The sequence below is a fragment of the Loxodonta africana genome, chromosome 1, assembly GCF_030014295.1.
Source record: "Loxodonta africana isolate mLoxAfr1 chromosome 1, mLoxAfr1.hap2, whole genome shotgun sequence".
Taxonomy (NCBI): domain Eukaryota; kingdom Metazoa; phylum Chordata; class Mammalia; order Proboscidea; family Elephantidae; genus Loxodonta; species Loxodonta africana.
In genome coordinates, this window is record NC_087342.1 from 131,066,796 (window position 1) to 131,088,584 (window position 21,789).

The 21,789-nt window shown below is 38.4% G+C and overlaps 1 protein-coding gene across 3 annotated transcripts in view; it reads right to left on the reverse strand.

Moving 5' to 3' along the window:
• The window catches only part of LMBRD1 (LMBR1 domain containing 1), a 184,492-nt gene that overhangs the window by 64,318 nt on the left and 98,385 nt on the right, over positions 1-21,789 (reverse strand). For all 3 annotated transcript variants that reach the window (XR_002784952.2, XM_010586811.2, XM_064287815.1), the window contains exons 8-9: positions 6,423-6,548; positions 2,555-2,707 (exon numbers count right to left, since the gene is read on the reverse strand). Coding sequence is in view for 2 of the 3 variants with exons in the window: in XM_010586811.2 (XP_010585113.1) it covers positions 2,555-2,707; positions 6,423-6,548 (279 nt within the window). In the remaining variant the exon portion in view is untranslated. The remainder of the gene's footprint in view (positions 1-2,554; positions 2,708-6,422; positions 6,549-21,789) is intronic.

Here is a 21,789-nt window from a genome sequence, read left to right on the forward strand (position 1 = left end):
CATAGTGGCCTTACAAGGCACAGGAGAACTGTCTTACAGGGTTTCCAAGGCTGTATCTTTATGGCAGCAGACTGTCACATCTTCCTCCTGTGGAGCTGCTGGTGGGTTCAAACCACCCACCCTTCGGTTAGCCGCTGAGCACATAACCACTGTGCCACCAGGGATCCTATTAAGATATCAAGTCCCTCTAAATTTACCTATAGTTCAAAGTAATCCCAGTAGAAATCCCTGTGGAAATTGTGGTTGTGCCTGAAGCCAGTGCTCGAGGGGGTGTGATGAGGGACTGACCGCAAAGGGACACAGGTAGCTTTTTGGGGTATCAAGGATGTTCTGTATCTTTCTGTTTATGTATCTACATATCTCTGTATCTATTTGGCAAAATCAATCTGTATACTAAATATTGTTGATTTAAAAAATCCCTTTAAGCACATGCTAACTGAAATAGGACTGAGCATGTTTAAAAGAAGGCAGCCAATGTTACAGACCAAACTGTACATATTTACAAGAAACTACAATCTACCATCACTCATTTGTCATACCGTGGTGGCTTGCCTGTTGCTGTGATGCTGGAAGCTGTGCCACTAGTATTTCAAATACCAGCACGGTCACCATGGTGGACAGGTTTCAGTGGAGCTTTCAGACTAAGACAGACTAGGAAGAAGTACCTAGCATTCTACTGCTAAAAAAAAACTGGCAAGTGAAAATCTTATGAATAGCAGTGGCCACCTCAATATAAAGAAAACAAAAATCCTCGCAACTGGACCAATAAGCAACAGCATGATAAATGCAGAAGAGATTGCAGTTGTCAAGGATTTTATTTTGCTTGAATTGACAATCAACATCCCTGGAAGCTCCAGTCAAGAAATCAAACAATGTACTGCACTGGGCAAATGTGCTGCAAAACACTTCTTTGAAGTATTAGAAAGCAAAGATGTCACTTCGAAAACTAAAGTGCACTCAACCGAAGACACAATATTTTCAGTCACCTGATACGCATGTGAAAGCTGGACAGTGAATAAAAAGGACCAAAGAAGAATTGATGCCTATGAATCCTGATATTGGTAAAGAATATTGAATACACCAAGGACTACCAGAAGAACGAATAAATTTGTCTTGGAAGCAGTACAGCCAGGATGCTCCTTAGAAGCAGGGATGGACATAATTTGGACATGTTATCAGGAAAGACCAGTCCCCGGAGAAGGACAACATGCTTGGTAGAGGGTCAGAGAAAAACAGGAACAGCCTCAATGAGATGGACTGACACAGCAGCTGCAACAATGGGCTCAAATGCTACAACAATTTTAAGGATGGTACAGGACCGGGTAGTGTTTCATTCAGTTGTACATAGGGTCCCTATGAGTAGGAATCGATTCCATGGAACCTAATAAAACAACATAAAGAATTTAGGATTAAAATAAGGGTTGGGAATGATGTCATCATACCTTTGGTGCCATGAAGACAAATCATCTTGGGAAAAAGACTGAGGTGAGTCTTTATAAAATTTATTCTAACAGATGGTTAAAAAAGAGTGATAACATAGTAGGACAAACTCTTTCAAAAGAGTTTTTTACAGTGAGCAGCTAGAACATTTCCTTTCAAATTATAAGAGACAACAAATTAGCACTTGACTGGTCTTTGACAGTGTTCTCTAAAATTTTATTTACATTTAGGCCAAACTTACTATCTAGCTTCATCTTGCCTAACTTCCCTGCAAACCAGTCTACTCAGCACTCACGATATTTTTCTGAATTACAACTTGCTACTGTATACAAGGAGCCCTGGTGGCACAGTGGTTAAGAGCTCAGGCTGCTAACCAAAAGGTTGGCAGTTTGAATCCACCAGCCGCTCCTTGGAAACCCTATGGGGCAGTTCTACGCTGGCCTAAAGGGTTGTTATGTAAGTTGGAATTGTCTCAACGGCAACAGGTTTGGTCTTTGTATTGTATACAAAGCTCTGACGTTTGAAATGTTCTCTGCCATCCAGATACAAGTTAGGCATATACAGAGGTCTCTGGTCAACAGTTATGGCTACTTTTTAAATCCCAGAGTCATATTATGATGGCCTTAACTTAGTACTGAAGTTTAGATACTTCATTTCCAAGAATTCAAGGCAAGCAAATTATGGTTTTTCTTCTTAAATAAGACCCTTTGTATACCTTCAGAAACATGTCTAACAATGAGGCAAACTCTATTATTTTCAGGTAGGATTCCTGAGTTCTAATATGGGTCCCAGGTCTCTTTGTTATATAAACATACAAACTTAAACAATATGCTGGCAGTATACTATATTACTCAGCTATATATTTATTTAAATTTCTCAATAACTATGTTATAATCCTTATTACACATGAGTACATAAGCTCAGAGAAGTTATGCACTTTGCCCCGACCTGTCAAACAGTAGAGCTGTGATTCAAAACTAGGTTATTTTAAGTCCAAAATGCATGTTTTTAGCATTATGCTATAACGCCTCAAGAGGGAAACTCAATCATTCTGAGATGAATGATATAAATTTGGGTGAAAAGTGACAGCACAATTTTTTTAAACCCCATTTACCTTCAGTGGACGTAGAGCGCCACAAAATTTTGTCCACCAGCTGTTTTCAATGAATTCTAAGTGCCTCTCTCTTTTCTTCAGCGTTCGTAACCTTTCTTCAAATTGTTTTAAGGCACGTTTATCCCTTGCTGACAAAGGTCGACCATCTTTGCTCTGCAAACAACAGAAAAAAATAAAACACAGTTTTTACTATTAAGGTCTTAATAAAGTACCCATAGGATTTAGCAGATCAGGCAACAAAAACTTTTTTTAGGTTTGGATACTCCTTAGGCAAATTTACAAACTGGAAAAAAACTAACAACTGCCATGTGACAATAAAAATCTCTAAATGTAGACTAGCATCAACATGTGCACGTGTGAATGTTTACTACTTAACTTCCTCTTGATCCCTATTTTCCCAATATTTGGTAAAGTTAGGTGGAGAGAGAGAACTTTGTTCAAAAAACACTCCACAAAAAAGGCATTTATTTATAAGTGCTATTTTATGTGCCTTTTTCAATTTTTGCCTCCCCTCCAAACCACCTCCTTTTAACCATTATCGTGATGTATTTGGCCCTACCCTTTCTCTCCTTCTTGTCAAATAATTGTGTTATAGTATACCTGACCTGAAGCTTCTCAGGCCTTAATTCAAAAACCAGTAGAATGATGGAGCACTAGTCTAAGTGGCATGCAGAAGTTTTCATAACAATTGCTAAGAACTGGTACTCCCTAATCCATCAAGTATACTTTCGAATGAGTCATGCTTTCTTTGGCCAACCTATCTGGCAGATAATCTCCATCTACGTTTATGTGATGCTTATTGTAATGCTTTCCCACTTGAATTTCCTGCCGCTCGTCGTTAGTTGCCGTTGAATCGATGCCGACTCATGGCAACCGCATGTGTGCAGAGTAGAGCTGTTCCATGGGGTTTTCAAGGCTCTGACCTTTTGGAAGCAGATTACCAGACCTGTTTTCCGAGGTGCTTCCAAGTAGATCCAAACCGTCAACCTTTCAGCTAGCAGTCAAGCTCTTAACAATTTGTGCCTCCCAGGGACTCCTTACACAAACATATTGCTCTCTAGCACGTCCTAGTGCAGCCTCAGCTTGAAAGCACATATATAATGAAGATGATACACAAATATTCTTTAATAAGAGAGTTACACAGATATAATGATCTCTTTATATCATGGCACCTCCATGTTCTTCTAGCACCAGCCACCCTCTCTCATACCTCGTCTTACTACTTCTCAAACTTTAGCATGCATAAGAATCACCTGAAAGTTTGGTAAACACAGAAATGTGGACCCCCATCCCCAGAAAATCTAATTAAGTAGGTGTTGGGTAAGGCCTGTAACTTGTATTTCTAACAAATTTCCAGGAGATGCTGATGATACTGGTCGACAGACCACATTTTGCATACACTGACTATAATCATCTTCACTCCTTTAAGTCAACACCTTACAGAAAGGTGTTTTCTGAAGGACAGAGGAATAAGACGGGCATTCCCTTCTGGAAGACAGATATGAGCAATAATGCTTCAAGTATGTGGTATAAGAGTTCAATGCTTTCTGTCTTAGCCATAACAATTTCTCTCATACCTGCCATTTTAATGTCAAAAGAATACAAACAACAAGGTAGCTGTGTTTCACTGCTGGCTTTGACTATTTCAAAAAAATAAGCATTTAGTGAACTGATTTAATAGAGTCCACCGAAAAAAACTCAAGTTACCTGTCTATTTACTGAATGCACCAGTAGAGTGAGTAATGGATGTCCACTCTGCTTTGTCAACTGACTAAACCAATACAAGAATAATTATGACCAGATAAACAAACACTAGGAGGGAAGCTCAATAGTCACAGCTATCTCACTTGAAAATATTTAGTTAGAAAGTACGTGAATACATATACATTATTTTAAAAAAAGTAAAATGTGAAAACTTCCCTTCACACCATCCCCAATTCTCATGTTACCTACCACTCCTCTTTCCAATGATTATCACTGTTAAGATGACCAATACCCTTCTCCACATGTTTTATGTATTTGCATGTCTGTGTGTAGATGTGGGTGCAGATATATACTTACCATCTTTTGTTGTACATAATAGTTAACATTTCTTGAGCACTTCCCATATACCTATAAAACTGTTCTGTTCTTTACACATTTATTCTCCTTAAATCTTCAGAATAATCCTTTGAAGTAGGTATTAGTATCATATTAATTTATCTGATGAGGAAAATAAGGCCCACAGAGGTAATGTGCATAATCAGTAGAGCCAGAATTTGAACTGAGGTAGCCTGACTTTATAGCCTGTACCGTTTACACAAACAAGATACTTGGTTGTCCTGCAACTTTTTAAAAATATGAAACATCTTCAATAAAGATAAATCTACTTGATTCCTTTTTATCACCGCATAGCACATTTTATCATGGTATCTTAACATATTATTTTTAAACATTTAGATTGTTTCCAGTATTTTTCCTTCTGGCATTACATTGTACTGTGAAAATCTTTGTATACACAGGTGCAAATGTGAATGTATAATTCAGTAGAATAGATTCTTAGAGGTAAACTGTTAGAATAAACTTAAATTATTAAAGCTATGTAGAGACACATGTCACAACTTGTAATTTTTTACCAAAAAACTGTATATTTTATTTTCCCACCAACAGTATACCTTTCCCTTACTTCTCACCAACATGTGGCACAAGTAAAATTTTAAGACTGATGATCCAAAAAGGAAATTGTCACATTCCTGACTGCTAAAGTCACCAACCATCCCAGTTATGTATTTCAGAAAATTTTATAATTTTTATCAGGAAGAATCTGTTATTTCTTTTTACAGTTTATGGCTATTGTGAACGAGAGCATTTTATTATGACACGCTCCAAGTGGTTAATGATTTTTGTAAGTTTGTATCTAGGCACCTCAACACATTCTTAATTAGTTCCACTAGTTTGTCAGTTGATTCTTTCAGATTTTCTTGGTTGATAGTATCATATGCAAATAATAAAGATTGTTTCCTATGTCTCCTTTTTTCCTTCTCCCCACTCTTTCCCAATGCTTATCCTGAATTTACTTATCTAAGACTTCCAGGTAAATGCTGAAGAGAGTCTTCCTTTGTTAATTTAAGCACTTTCTTCTCTTCTAATTTGGTAAAACTTTTTTTTTTTTTTTAATTGTAACTACAAATCTACAAATACTCTTTGACATCTATTAAGATGCTTAGGTTTCTCATTTAATATCAATATATTTTCCAGTGTATCATCCTCGCATTCCTGGAATAAACCTAAATTGGTAATTGTAAAATATTGTTTTCTTAAAGCATAGATTTATGAACTGGTAATATTTTTATTTATGTTTTTTAAATATTTGCCACTACTTTCATAAAAGAGACCACTATAATGTTTTCTTCTTTTGCATGTGCTATTATTACCTGGTTTCTGTATCAAGACTACACTAGTCTAGTCTAAAGAACTAGGAAAAAAAACTTTCCTTTTTTTCCTAGTTCTTTAAATAATTTTAAGATTTATCTGCTACTTGAAGGAACAGTACATTTAATTAGCCAGTAATTACAGGATTCTTTAGCTTATTTAACTAGTACCTAAACATAAGCTAGAATAAAACCTGATGATACACATGAAATCAGCATACCTGAAAACTAGCAAAGTTGTTAGAACACTGACAAAAATTTTCAAACTGTCAGTGTCCTGATTTCATAGATTCATTTTTTAAAATATGGACTTGGACTTGAAGAATATATGGTCAAAAAAAAAAAATCAAACAATGTAAAGAACGATGGGTTTGCCAAAATGTCTAAGCCATGTCAGATAAGCAGGTCAAAGAGGAAGTAAGTTTATGGTTCCCAAAAACAACAAAATACCAACTCACTTTTGATTTAATCGTTTGAATGTGTTGCTCCACTTCTTCAATGTCTTCAGTGTTTTCTAAACGTTCATATGCAGCACTTCTAGTGCCTTTTATCAGATTTAAAGGTAATGCAGACATGCCATAGGCCTAAAAGAAACAAAATTGAAATGTGTTTCAGTAATATTAAAAACGTCATACACAATTTTCAGGCAAAAATGTCCTTTAATAATACGGAGTAAGCAGTTGTGAAGGGGCATGGTCACTGAAAAACATGGCATATGTGAATGAATCATGATTATATTGTCTCATAATTCTCCTGTTTATTTCACATTTACATTTAAACAAAGTTATGTTTATAACACTATTCTTAGTTACAAATGGGAATATATTTATTAGTGTAAATATAATATTTTACCAAAGTAACATTACAAACTTCAGGCTAATCAGTGGTTAAGATACACCCACTCATCAGTTATCAACATGATTAGGTTCCAAAGGCCAGGTCATTATATGAAATTTTGGGTTATGCAAGAGTCTGGCCATACCCTATCTCTGGTGCCTGTGTCCTCCCCCACATTCACCACCCTTTGAGCGTCCCCCGGTTTTACTTGGGATGCGGGTGGCATGGCAGGTCCCTTCCCCCACCATGCCTTTCCCACTACTGCAGAGTCCACAGGGGCTGGGGATGCTAGTGGTGGATGGGGATTGCCCGCTGCCTCCGGAGCAGCAGGGCCCACCATGCTCCAGGCCTCTGCATAGACCACTGCATCTAACTTCTCCACCTTCCTGATTCCCTGGCCCTGGAGACAGGTCTCAGTGGTGGGCATCCCTCAGGCCTGCAGGCAGGTGAGGCCTGGCCACCTGGGCCTGTCAGAGGCTGCAGAGGTGGCAGAGAGGCCTCTTTGGAAGAAGAGACTTCCGATCCCCTGCACAACTCCAGCCACCCTGATTCCTGCCACAACTCTTTGCCTGACCACCCCTGCCTCCTGTGCTACACCCACCTGCTCCACTCTCGACACAGCAGGCCTGGCTTCTCTGCCCAACCTAGGTAATATGATCAGCCAGCAGCCTGGCCCACCTCTTCGCTCTCCATCATAAACTGCCCTCCTCCTCCTCCTCCCCCTCTCTTCTCAGCTCCTCGCTAATGCATAAAATATTTGGATAGGTTTTTTTCTGTTGTAAATGCTAAATGTCAGATAACGAGATATTAAGTTTAAGGAGTAGGTGTATTGTAAATTAGTAAAAATAATTTACAAAATTATTTTCTAGGAAGAAAATTTTAAGTATAAACCTTTAATAAAAGGTATTTGAGTATATTCACAGTATCTGATTAACATACCAATTATCTGTGTATGCAGTTTCTTTAAAAGTTCTGAATATTTTCCTGCAAGTAATTTTAAACTATTAATCAGCAGTAATAATAAACATTATTGTTTTAAAAAAAAAAGTTGCCATCAAGTCAATTCTGATTCATAGTAACCCTACAGGACAAAGTAGAACTGCCCCACAGGATTTCCAAGGCTGTGATCTTTACAGAAGCCGACTGACACATTTTTCTCCCATGGAGCGGCTGGTGGGTTAAACTATCACCCTTTCTGTTAGTAACTGAATGCTTAACCACTGCATCACCAGGACTCCTTAATTCTATATTAGCTACTCCCAAATAATGACTTTATTATAACCATTAATAACACTTAATGGCAATTGCCATGTGACCATCATTCAGAATCATTATTTGACCTTAAAATTGCCAGCTTGTGGCAACAGCCTCTGAAACAGATACATTATATATGTAAACCTTTTTCATGTTCCTCCTGAGCACACAGCCAAACTGCATTGCTCAGTCTCCCTGGTAGCTAGGTAGAGCCATGAGATTAGGGTCAGCACAATGAATGTGGGCAGAAGTGATGAATGCTGCTTCTTAGGCTTAAACTGTACCCTCAAAATATCCTGGGCAATTTTGCATGTTTTTTCTCATGTTTTCTGTTACCTAGTTGTCAACTCCCAGAATGACCCCAGGTATCTTGATTGTCAGTTTTAATTACTTCAATTCTTTCCACTGAGTCTCCTTTAGACATTGATTAAATATTGATCAAACCACAATTCAAATAACAAAGCATAAATCCTGACAGATGTAAAGTAAAACCCAGTGTCTTATTTTTGTGTTTACTGTTATTTTTTGTTTTGTTTTAATTAAGGGTAATTTTTTTTTTTTATGAACAAAGAGCATGATTAAAAGAAAATCTCAGAAATCAACTAGTTCTACTAGATAATGTCAACTCCACAGCAAGTTATATTTCAATAGCTAGCTGAAATTACCCAATATGCCAGTCCCTGTATTTACGTAAAGAAAAATACTTAAAACCTTCAATTTTAAATATTGTTAAAACGTAAATGAGTGTTCTCGTGATTTCCCTATCCTCATCCAAAAAGGCGAAGGAGGGAAGTTCATTCAAAAGCTGCAGTACATCAACAGAGAACTGCCAGAAATTCAAGCTGGATTCAGAATAGGACATAGAACGAGGGATATCATTGCTGATGTCAGATGGATCTTGGCTGAAAGCAGAGAATATCTGGAAGGTGTTTACCTATATTTTATCGACTATGCAAAGGCATTCCATGGTGTGGATCATAACAAATTATGGATAACATTGAGAAGAATGGGAATTCTAGAACACTTAATTGTGCTCATGAGGAACATGTACGTAGACCAAGAGGCAGCTGTTGTTCAAACATAACAAGGGGATACTGCGTGATTTAAAGTCAGGAAAGGTGTGTGTCAGGGTTGTATCCTTTCGCCATGTTTACTCAATCTGTATGCTGAACAAATAATCTGAGAAGCTGGACTATAGGGAGAAGAACTAGGCATTCAGATTGTAGGAAGACTCATTAACAACCTGTGTTACGCAGGTGACACAGTCTTGCTTGCTGGAAGTGAAAAGAACCTGAAGCACTTACTAATGAAGATCAAAGACTACAGCCTTCAGTATGGATTACGCCTCAACATAAAGTAAACAAAAAACCTCAGAACTGGACCAATAAGCAACATCATGATTAATGGAGAAAAGATTAAAGTTGTCAAGGATTTCATTTTACTTGGATCCACAATCAACAACACCCATGGAAGCAAGAGTCAAGAAATCAAAGGACACATTGCACTAGGCAAATGTGCTGCAAAAGACCTCTTTAAAGTGTTAAAAACAAAGATGTCATCTTGAAGACTAAATTGCGCCTGACCCAACCCATGGTGTTTTCAATCGCCTCATATGCATGTGAAAGCTGGACAATGAATAAGGAAGACAGAAGAACTGATGCCTTGAACTATGGTGTTGGCAAAGAATATTGACTATACCATGGACTGCCAAAAGAACGAACAAATCTAGTACGGCCAGAATGCTCTCTAGAAGCTAGGATGGTGAGACTTCGTCTCACATTCTTTGCACATGTTATCAGGAGGGATCAATCCCTGGAGGAGGACATCATGTTTAGTAAAGCAGAGGGTCAGCGAAAAAGAGCAAGACCCTCAACCTGCAACAATGGGCTCAAACATGACAATGGTGGGGATGGCGCAGGACCAGGCAGTGTTTTGTTCTGTTGTACATAGGGTCACAATGAATCAGAAGAGCCAGCTAGAGGGCACCTAACAAAAACAACATGTTTCCTTGTTCTCCCAACCACCTCCACTGGGCTTATTTTATTCTTTGTTAGTCTGTGTCGGACCCTTAGTAATCTGCTCTCAGTACTCGACACTATTTTCCAAGGAATATGGTAGTCCAGCGTTAACAACATGGCCCTTATATAGAGTCTATTGTCAGATAAAAGGTCATCTATATTCTCCTAACCAGTCGCCTGTCTCACTTTCAGCAATCGATCTTCTACAAGACTTCCAAAGTGATTTCTCTGCAACAACAAAGCCAGATTATATCATCCCTCTAATTAATACCCTTAGGATTCTCAAGGATTAATAACAGTAGTAGTTTTCAAAGTGTTCTGGGAGGCGTTCCTAGGATTCTAGGAAGGTGTCTCTAAGGCCATTACAGAAGATGACAAGGTAGCTGGTCAATCAGAGTAATTCTACTTTGTTCATCAATTTTACATATCAGAACTTCCTGTAAGGTTGTTTGAAAAAGTTGTTTTGCTATTTTTTTCAATGAAAGGTTCAATCACTGGTCTTGAGGATAAGCTCTAGTCATCTCATCCTGGCCTACAAAGTCCTTCGTGACTTGATCCCTATCAACTTGAGTAATCTTATCTCATGCCCCTGCCACTTACACATTTATATTTCACCCATACTGAACTTTTTATTGCTCATGCACCACTTTAAATTTTATACTGCTTCATGCTTTGTCTAGCATGTATACTTTTGCACATGTAGTGCCTTCACCTAGAATGCTTACTTTCCCACCCTACTTGATTAACAAATTGCAATGCACATCAGGTCTCAACTTAATTACTCCATGTTAAAGAAACCTTCCCTGACTTATAAATGTGCCTTGCTTATAACTCAATTATAGCACATAACATTGTACTATAATGGTCAGCATATGTTTTATCACTAGCTCTGCCAAACTTGACTAATCAGAGTAGCTCGGGATGCTCTTAAAAGTACAGATTTCTGAGCCAAGCTAGTGACACCTGAAGTAAACTATACGACACTTAAGGGCTGGGCCCCAATTATTTCTCCTCTAACTTTTACTCCAAAACCAAACATCTCATAAATTAATAAAATTATTTCTCATGAAGATATTTGACTAAAAATATTTTTAAAATAGAGCTCTTAATTTACATGAATTAATTCCTTACACAGAAGTGATATACATTTTTAGAAGCTGAACTGAATTTGTAAATAGCTTAATATGAACAATTTTAGAAAATAATAAGTCCTTGGTAACACTATGTGGTATGACAGGGCTGGAATACAATGCCCTCTTTAGAATTTTCAATTGTTTGAAGGGAGTAAGTAAAAGAAAGTAATCAACATTTTGATACCTGAGCTTTTAGTTTGTTTTTAGATTGCATATTTAAGTCTCAGTGATCACCAAGAAATTTGTAACATTTAGGTTGATAAGCTTGACATACACATTACACAAAATATTTAATCAATATGCCTTTTAAGGTCTTTAAACAAAAATCTTCTGAATTTTAATTTCAGACTTTTTGGAAAAAAATGTATGGAGATTATCTTTTTCAAAAAGACATTTTTATTGCCTACTACTGCCCTCTAGTGAATTACTGGAAAATCAACAAGACTAAAGAGGCTTTTTTTAGTTCTGCCGTAATTGTCTCCAATTTCTTTTGTGTTGACTTGTAAGCATAACTCACCACATATATTTTAATATCAAAAATTCTAAAAGAATACCTAAAACTACAGACATTTCGAATAGCTCTTTTGCACTGCTCAATTTAGAATAGCACCTTTTTTGTCTACATACCTCTCCTCTCTAGGATGATGGTTTCCAACCTGTGAGCCCTAGATTTCCTACTGCAAAGGATAAAAACCAAGAACTCACTTTAGACCGAATAAATGTCTTGCCCATATTTAACATCTATTATTCAAGAACTTATATGCTGTTATGATTAATAACACATAACTCAGTGAAGACTTTCCACTGAGTCTAAGATACATACTTTTTTTTTCACATGTAATGGCAGTGAAATTTGAATGCATTGTGAAATTGAGGGCATGTTATAATCACTGGAAAGGCAGAAGTCATGACAATAGTTGTCATTACCCGCACATTCACAAATTTGGTCATAGCTAGTTATCTCGTATTCACTTAAGTACATGCATCCTTGGTATAACTGTTAAGTTTAACAGCCAGTTAATGTCTTACAAAGCAGTACTATGATTTGACACTGAAACAAAAAGTTAATGTGTAAGGGAAAAGACACAGAATGAAGGAACATAAATAATGACGCAAATTTACATTGGAAGAATGAGTACAATCCCATATTTTCTTGCAAAGTAACAGTTACTTGCTTTATGAGCTTAAGAAAGATACCCAAAGTAGAAACCATGCTGCACTTTGTTATTTACGTACGTGCAAAAGGGCTGTCTTTCATAAGGCATGCCCAAAACAACAAAAACAGCTAAAATTTACAGAATGGGCATGTTAGCAACTTGGAAACAAATCCCAGAGACAAGAGTGGAGCACTCTTAAGAAAAGCTGCATCATCAATTTTTTTGATAGCACAAAAAGCATAATGTACATGCAGTCTCTGGATTACAAACTAGTTCTGTTCCTAAATCTGTATTTAAGTCAAATCTGTACATAAGTCAGAACAGTCAGGTACAGTTTGTATCCAAAATCAAATATTTGCCTTAGTATATAGTATATAGTGTACCTTTATAGGCATAAAAAACATTAAAAAGAACCACTTCCAGATACACTAAAACATGTTTAACATAATACAGTAATAATAATCATAATGTTTCGATGCATGTTGCAAAGTAGCGCCGTTTGTTATTACGAACCATTGTACATACCTTGAATTTTTAATGATAGGCTTTACAGGGGTTGGTTCATAACCACTGGTTGTACGAAAGTCAGATGCTAGTAAGGGGAGGGGGGGCCTGCCTGTACAGCAAAACAGGGACATCAATAACCAATTCAAAAAGTGATTTACAAGACTCAGACTAGAAATGTAAAGTTTCAGGAATAATTTTCCAATTTCTTTAACTTACGCTTTCCTTGTTATGTATGTAGAAGAATATAATTTTAAAAATATCTGTATGTCTAAGAGTTCTTTCACTAAATATAAAATTATAAATGAGAAAAAAAAGCGTTGGCAGTGTTTTTTCCTTTTAGTGGTACATAAAACATGGTGCATTTTACAATCAATGGCATAGATTCAATGAAATATGGTTTCACATGAAATGCTGAGAAAACTGAATTTTAAAGTGGATTCTTGTCTTCAAAGATTGAGTATCATGGCTCTAGTTCACAACGGGCAAGGCAACCTTTTTATTTTTTAAATTATTTATTTATTGTGCTTTAAGTGAAAGTTTAAAAATCAAGTCAGTCTCTCACACAAAAAGTTATACACACCTTGCTATGTACTCCTGGCTGCTCTCCTCCTAATGAGACAGCACATTCCTCCCCTCTACCCTGCATTCCCCATGTCCATTCAACAGCTCCTGTCCCGCTCTTCCTTACCATCTCGCCTCCAGACAGGAACTGCCCACATAGTCTCATGTGTGTACTTGAGCCAAGAAGTTCACTCCTCACCAGTATCATTATCTATCTTATAGTCCAGTCCTCACCAGTATCATTATCTATCTTATAGTCCAGTCCAATCCTGTCTGGAGAGCTGGCTTCACGAATGGTTCCATCTTTGGCTAACAAACGGTCCAGGGACCATGACATCCAGGGTCCCTCCAGTCTCAGACTATTAAGCTTGACCTTTTTTTTTTTAATACCTTTTATTAAGCTTCAAGTGAACGTTTACAATCCAATCAGTCTGTCACATATAAGTTTACATACATCTCACTCCCTACTCCCACTTGCTCTCCCCCTCTTGAGTCAGCCCTTTCAGTCTCTCCTTTCTTGACAATTTTGCCGGCTTCCCTCTCTCTCTATCCTCCCATCCCCCCTCCAGACAAGAGTTGCCAACACAATCTCGAGTGTCCACCTGATATCATTAGCTCACTCTTCATCAGCGTCTCGCTCCCACCCGCTAACCAGTCCCTTTCATTTCTGATGAGTTGTCTTCGGGGATGGTTCCTGTCCTGTGTCAACTGAAGGTCTGGGGAGCATGGCCGCCGGGATTCCTCCAGTCTCAGTCAGACCATTAAGTTTGGTCTTTTTATGAGAATTTGGGGTCTGTATCCCACTGATCTTCTGCTCCCTCAGGGGTCCTCTGCTGTGCTCCCTGTCAGGGCAGTCATCGATTGTGGCCGGGCACCAACTAGTTCTTCTGGTCTCAGGATGATGTAGGTCTCTGGTTCATGTGGCCCTTTCTGTCTCTTGGGCTCTTAGTTGTCGTGTGGCCTTGGTGTTCTTCATTTTCCTTTGCTCCAGGTGCGTTGAGACCAATTGCTGCATCTTAGATGGTCGCTTGTTAGCATTTAAGACCCCAGACGCCACATTTCAAAGTGGGATGCAGAATGATTTCATAATAGAATTATTTTGCCAATTGACTTAGAAGTCCCCGCAAACCATGTTCCCCAGATCCCCGCACTTGCTCCGCTGACCTCTGAAGCATTCATTTTATCCTGGAAACTTCTTTGCTTTTGGTCCAGTCCAATTGACCTGACCTTCCATGTATTGAGTGGTGTCTTTCCCTTCACCTAAAGCAGTTCTTATCTACTGATTAATCAATAAAAAACCCTCTCCCACCCTCCCTCCCTCCCCCCCTCGTAACCACAAAAGTATGTGTTCTTCTCAGGTTTACTATTTCTCAAGATCTTATAATAGTGGTCTTATACAATATTTGTCCTTTTGCCTCTGACTCATTTCGCTCAGCATAATGCCTTCCAGGTTCCTCCATGTTATAAAATGTTTCAGAGATTCCTCACTGTTCTTTATCGATGCGTAGTATTCCATTGTGTGAATATACCACAATTTATTTACCCATTCATCCGTAGATGGACACCTTGGTTGCTTCCAACTTTTTGCTATTGTAAACAGAGCTGCAATAAACATGGGCGTGCATATATCTGTTTGTATGAAGGCTCTTGTATCTCTAGGGTATATTCCCAGGAGTGGGATTTCCGGGTTGTATGGTAGTTCTATTTCTAACTGTTTAAGATAACGCCAGATGGATTTCCAAAGTGGTTGTACCATTTTACATTCCCACCAGCAGTGTATGAGAGTTCCAATCTCTACGCAGCCTCTACAACATTTATTATTTTGTGTTTTTTGGATTAATGCCAGCCTTGCTGGTGTGAGATGGAATCTCATCGTAGTTTTAATTTGCATTTCTCTAATGGCTAATGATCGAGAGCATTTTCTCATGTATCTGTTGGCTACCTGAATATCTTCTTTAGTGAAATGTGTGTTCATATCCTTTGCCCACTTCTTGATTGGGTTGTTTGTCTTTTTGTGGTTGAGTTTTGACAGAATCATGTAGATTTTAGAGATCAGGCGCTGGTCGGAGATGTCATAGCTGAATATTCTTTCCCAGTCTGTAGGTGGTCTTTTTACTCTTTTGGAGAAGTCTTTAGATGAGCATAGGTGTTTGATTTTTAGGAGCTCCCAGTTATCGGGTTTCTCTTCATCATTTTTGGTAATGTTTTGTATTCTGTTTATACCTTGTATTAGGGCTCCTAAGGTTGTCCCAATTTTTTCTTCCATGATCTTTACCGTTTTAGTCTTTATGTTTAGGTCTTTGATCCACTTGGAGTTAGTTTTTGTGCATGGTGTGAGGTATGGGTCCTGTTTCATTTTTTTGCAAATGGATATCCAGTTATGCCAGCACCATTTGTTAAAAAGGCTATCTTTTCCCCAGTTAATTGACACTGGTCCTTTGTCAAGTATCAGCTGCTCATACGTGGATGGATCTATGTCTGGGTTCTCAATTCTGTTCCATTGGTCTATGTGTCTGTTGTTGTACCAATACCAGGCTGTTTTGACTACTGTGGCTGTATAGTAGGTTCTGAAGTCAGGTAACGTGAGGCCTCCCACTTTCTTCTTCTTTTTCAGTAGTGCTTTGCTTATCCGGGGCTTCTTTCCCTTCCATATGAAGTTGGTGATTTGTTTCTCTATCCCCTTAAAATATGACATTGGAATTTGGATCGGAAGTGCGTTAAATGTATAGATGGCTTTTGGTAGAATAGACATTTTTACTATGTTAAGTCTTCCTATCCATGAGCAGGGTATGTTTTTCCACTTAAGTATGTCCTTTTGAATTTCTTGTAGTAGAGCTTTGTAGTTTTCTTTGTATAGGTCTTTTACATCCTTGGTAAGATTTATTCCTAAGTATCTTATCTTCGTGGGGGCTACTGTGAATGGTATTGATTTGGTTATTTCCTCTTCGGTGTTCTTTTTGTTGATGTAGAGGAATCCAAGTGATTTTTGTATGTTTATTTTATAACCTGAGACTCTGCCAAACTCTTCTATTAGTTTCAGTAGTTTTCTGGAGGATTCCTTAGGGTTTTCTGTCTATATAATCATGTCATCTGCAAATAGTGATAACTTTACTTCTTCCTTGCCAATCCGGATACCTTTTATTTCTTTGTCTAGCCTAATTGCCCTGGCTAAGACTTCCAACACGATGTTGAATAAGAGCAGTGATAAAGGGCATCCTTGTCTGGTTCCCGTTCTCAAGGGAAATGCTTTCAGGTTCTCTCCATTTAGAGTGATATTGGCTGTTGGCTTTGCATGGATGCCCTTTATTATGTTGAGGAATTTTCCTTCAATTCCTATTTTGGTAAGAGTTTTTATCATGAATGGGTGTTGGACTTTGTCAAATGCCTTTTCTGCATCAATTGATAAGATCATGTGGTTTTTGTCTTTTGTTTTATTTATGTGATGGATTACATTAATGGTTTTTCTGATATTAAACCAGCCTTGCATACCTGGTATAAATCCCACTTGACCAGGGTGAATTATTTTTTTGATGTGTTGTTGGATTCTATTGGCTAGAATTTTGTTGAGGATTTTTGCATCAATGTTCAAGAGGGATATAGGTCTATAATTTTCTTTTTTTGTAATGTCTTTACCTGGTTTTGGTATCAGGGAGATGGTGGCTTCATAGAATGAGGTGGGTAGTATTCCATCATTTTCTATGCTTTGGAATACCTTTAGTAGTAGTGGTGTTAACTCTTCTCTGAAAGTTTGGTAGAACTCTGCAGTGAAGCCGTCCGGGCCAGGGCTTTTTTTTGTTGGGAGTTTTTTGATTACCGTTTCAATCTCTTTTTTTGTTATGGGTCTATTTAGTTGTTCTACTTCTGAATGTGTTAGTTTAGGTAGGTAGTGTTTTTCCAGGAATTCATCCATTTCTTCTAGGTTTTCAAATTTGTTAGAGTACAATTTTTCATAATAATCTGAAATGATTCTTTTAATTTCATTTGGTTCTGTTGTGATGTGGTCCTTCTCGTTTCTTCTTCGGGTTATTTGTTTCCTTTCCTGTATTTCTTTAGTCAGTCTAGCCAATGGTTTATCAATTTTGTTAATTTTTTTAAAGAACCAGCTTTTGGCTTTGTTAATTCTTTCAATTGTTTTTCTGTTCTCTAATTCATTTAGTTCAGCTCTAATTTTTATTATTTGTTTTCTTCTGGTGCCTGATGGATTCTTTTGTTGCTCAGTTTCTATTTGTTCAAGTTGTAGGGACAGTTCTCTGATTTTGGCTCTTTCTTCTTTTTGTATGTGTGCATTTATTGATATAAATTGGCCTCTGAGCACTGCTTTTGCTGTGTCCCAGAGGTTTTGATAGGAAGTATTTTCATTCTCGTTGCATTCTATGAATTTCCTTATTCCCTCCTTGATGTCTTCTATAACCCAGTCTTTTTTCAGGAGGGTATTGTTCATTTTCCAAGTATTTGATTTCTTTTCCCTAGTTTTTCTGTTATTGATCTCTAGTTTTATTGCCTTGTGGTCTGAGAAGACGCTTCGTAATATTTCGATGTTTTGGACTCTGCAAAGGTTTTTGTTTTATGACCTAATATGTGGTCTATTCTAGAGAATGTTCCATGTGCGCTAGAAAAAAAAGTATATTTTGCAGCAGTTGGGTGGAGAGTTCTGTATAAGTCAATGAGGTCAAGTTGGTTGATTGTTGTAATTAGATCTTCCGTGTCTCTGTTGGGCTTTTTACTGGATGTCCTGTCCTTCTCCGAAAGTTGTGTGTTGAAGTCTCCTACTATAATTGTGGAGGTATCTATCTCGCTTTTCAATTCTGTTAAAATTTGATTTATGTATCTTGCAGCCCTGTCATTGGGTGTATAAATATTGAATATGGTTCTGTCTTCCTGATCAATTGTCCCTTTTATCATTATATAGTGTCCTTCTTTATCCTTTGTGGTGGATTTAAGTCTAAAGTCTATTTTGTCAGAAATTAATATTGCTACTCCTCTTCTTTTTTGCTTATTGTTTGCTTGATATACTTTTTTCCATCCTTTGAGTTTTAGTTTGTTTGTGTCTCTAAGTCTAAGGTGTGTCTCTTGTAGGCAGCATATAGATGGACCGTGTTTCTTTATCCAGTCTGTGACTCTCTGTCTCTTTATTGGTGCATTTAGTCCATTTATATTCAGGGTAATTATAGATAAATAAGTTTTTAGTGCTGTCATTTTGATGCCTTTTTATGTGTGTTGTTGACAATTTCATTTTTCCACATACTTTTTTGTGCTGAGGCGTTTTTCTTAGTAAATTGTGAGATCCTCATTTTCATAGTGCTTGACTTTATGTTAGTTGAGTCGTTACGTTTTTCTTGGTTTTTATCTTGAGTTATAGAGTTGTTATACCTTTTTGTGGTTACCTTATTATTTACCCCTATTTTTCTAAGTAAAAACCTAACTTGTATTGTTCTATATCGCCTTGTATCACTCTCCATATGGCAGTTCAATGCCTCCTGTATTTAGTCCCTCTTTTTGATTATTGTGATCTTTTACCTATTGACTTCCATGATTCCCTGTTATGTGTATTTATTTATTTTTTTAATTAATCTTAATTTGTTTGTTTTTGTGATTTCCCTATTTGAGTTGATATCAGGACGTTCTGTTTTGTGACCTTGTGTTGTGCTGATATCTGATATTATTGGTTCTCTGACCAAACAATATCCTTTAGTATTTCTTGTAGCCTTGGTTTGGTTTTTGCAAATTCTCTAAACTTGTGTTTGTTTGTAAATATCTTAATTTCGCCTTCATATTTCAGAGAGAGTTTTGCTGGATATATGATCCTTGGCTGGCAGTTTTTCTCCTTCAGTGTTCTGTATATGTCGTCCCATTCCCTTCTTGCCTGCATGGTTTCTGCTGAGTAGTCAGAACATATTCTTATTGATTCTCCCTTGAAGGAAACCTTTCTTTTCTCCCTGGCTGCTTTTAAAATTTTCTGTTTATCTTTGGTTTTGGTGAGTTTGATGATAATATGTCTTGGTGTTTTTCTTTTTGGATCAATCTTAAATGGGGTTCGATGAGCATCTTGGATAGATATCCTTTCGTCTTTCATGATGTCAGGGAAGTTTTCTCTCAGGAGTTCTTCAACTATTTTCTCTGTGTTTTCTGTCTCCCCTCCCTGTTCTGGGACTCCAATCACCCGCAGGTTATCCTTCTTGATAGAGTCCCACATAATTCTTAGGGTTTCTTCATTTTTTTAAATTCTTTTATCTGATTTTTTTTTCAGCTATGTTGGTGTTGATTCCCTGGTCCTCCAGATGTCCCAGTCTGCATTCTAATTGCTCGAGTCTGCTCCTCTGACTTCCTAGTGCGTTGTCTAATTCTGTTATTTTATTGTTAATCTTTTGGATTTCTACATGTTGTCTCTCTATGGATTCTTGCAACTTATTAATTTTTCCACTATGTTCTTGAATAATCTTTTTGAGATCTTCAACAGTTTTATCAGTGTGTTCCTTGGCTTTTTCTGCAGTTATCCTAATTTCATTTGTGATACCATTAAGCATTCTGTAAATTAGTTTTTTATATTCTGTATCTGATAATTCCAAGATTGTATCTTGATTTGGGAAAGATTTTGATTCTTTTGTTTGGGGGGTTGGAGAAGCTGTCATGGTCTGCTTCTGTAAGTGGTTTGATACGGATTGTTGTCTCTGAGCCATCACTGGGAACCTAGTTTTTCCAGAAAATCCGCTAAAAAAAAAATGCAGTCAGATCCCTATCAGAGTTCTCCCTCTGGCTCAGGCTATTCAGATGTTAATGAAGCCGCCTGGGGAGGGTGGGGGAGGGAACAGAGAGATAGGAGAGTAGCACCTCAGAATATAGCCAGAGTTGCTTGTCTTGCTTGTAATGACTATTATATCTGAGATTCCCGCGGGCTCATCGTCTGTGTGTGCTGGCTGTGTGGAGATTGCCCCCCGGGGGTCTGGCCCGCTGGAGTCACGGTCAGATCCTCCGCTTCCAGCCCCACGCCCAGCGTCAAGGCTCCCCTACTGGGACGGTGCACTCTCGACTCCAAAATCAGTCGCTGCCTCCCGGGGACTTCTCGTCCCTCCAGCCACGTGGCCATGCCGCCTCCGAGAACCAGTTGGGCCTCCTCCCGGGGTTAGTTCAGATGGGTGGAGCAGCTTCCCGTGCTTGTGCCATGACCGAGTGTCCCGGCTGGGACGCTGTTCTCCCCGCTCCAATACCAGTCGCTGCCTCCCGGGGACTCCTCCTACCGGCTGCGTCCCACGCCGCCCGCGTGACCCGGCTGGGCCCCTTCCCGGCATTAGTTCAGGGGGGTGGAGCAACTCTCCGTGTTTATGCCGTACCTGTGTCCAGTCCAAATCCCTGCGGGACGGTTCCCCAGCTCGGACGCTGCTCTTTCTGCTCCAAGACCAGTCACCAGTCACTGCCTCCCGGGGACTTCTCCTACCGGCTGCGTCCCACACCGCCCGTGGAACCGGCTGGTCCCCCTCCCGGGGTTAGTTCAGGGGGGTGGAGCAGCTCTCTGTGCTTGTGCCGTACCTGACTGGTACGCTGGCTCCAGGCTCTGGAAACAATCGCTGCTTCCCCGTATTAGTTCGTTCTCCATCTCTAAATCTGTGTTTGTTGTTCAGGGTTCGTAGATTGTTGTGTATGTGATCGATTCACTTGTTTTTCCGTGTCTTTGTTGTAAGAGGGATCCGAGGTAGCGTCTGCCTAGTCCGCCATCTTGGCTCCGCTAACCTTGATCTTTTTATGAGAATTTGAGATCTGTGTCCTGCTGTTTTGCTTCATCAGAGATTCTCCATTGTGTTCCCTATCAGGGCAATGATTGGTGGTAGCTGGGCACCATCTAGTTCTTCCAGTCTCAGGCCAATGGAGTCTCTGGTTTATGTGGCCCTTTCTGTCTCTTGGGCTCATCTTTACCATACGTCTTTGGTGTTCTTCATTCTCCTTTGCTCCAGGTGGGTTGAGACTGATTGATGTACCTGAGATGGCCGCTTGCTAGGGTTTAAGAACCAAAATGCACAAGGCAATTTTTGATGAGAACAGAAAGAAAAAACTAAATTTTGATTTCTGTTTTTGAATTGGATCCTTAATCTACCATCCTTTAATTTCTTTAATCCACTGGTTTATATTTATATTAAATTTACATATAGTATGGGTATCTAATTCATGAATACATCCTGGAGAACATGTTTAATTTCTTACTGAGAAGAATTTATAATAAAAAAGCTCAGCAGTGACTGCTTCTATAGGTGCTTCAGTGGTCCACATGATATATTTTACATGAAAATATCATTATACAATATTTCCCCACTTGGTGGCACCAAAAGTTTAAAATATCTATGAAAACATTTGTCTAGAGGTTTCATT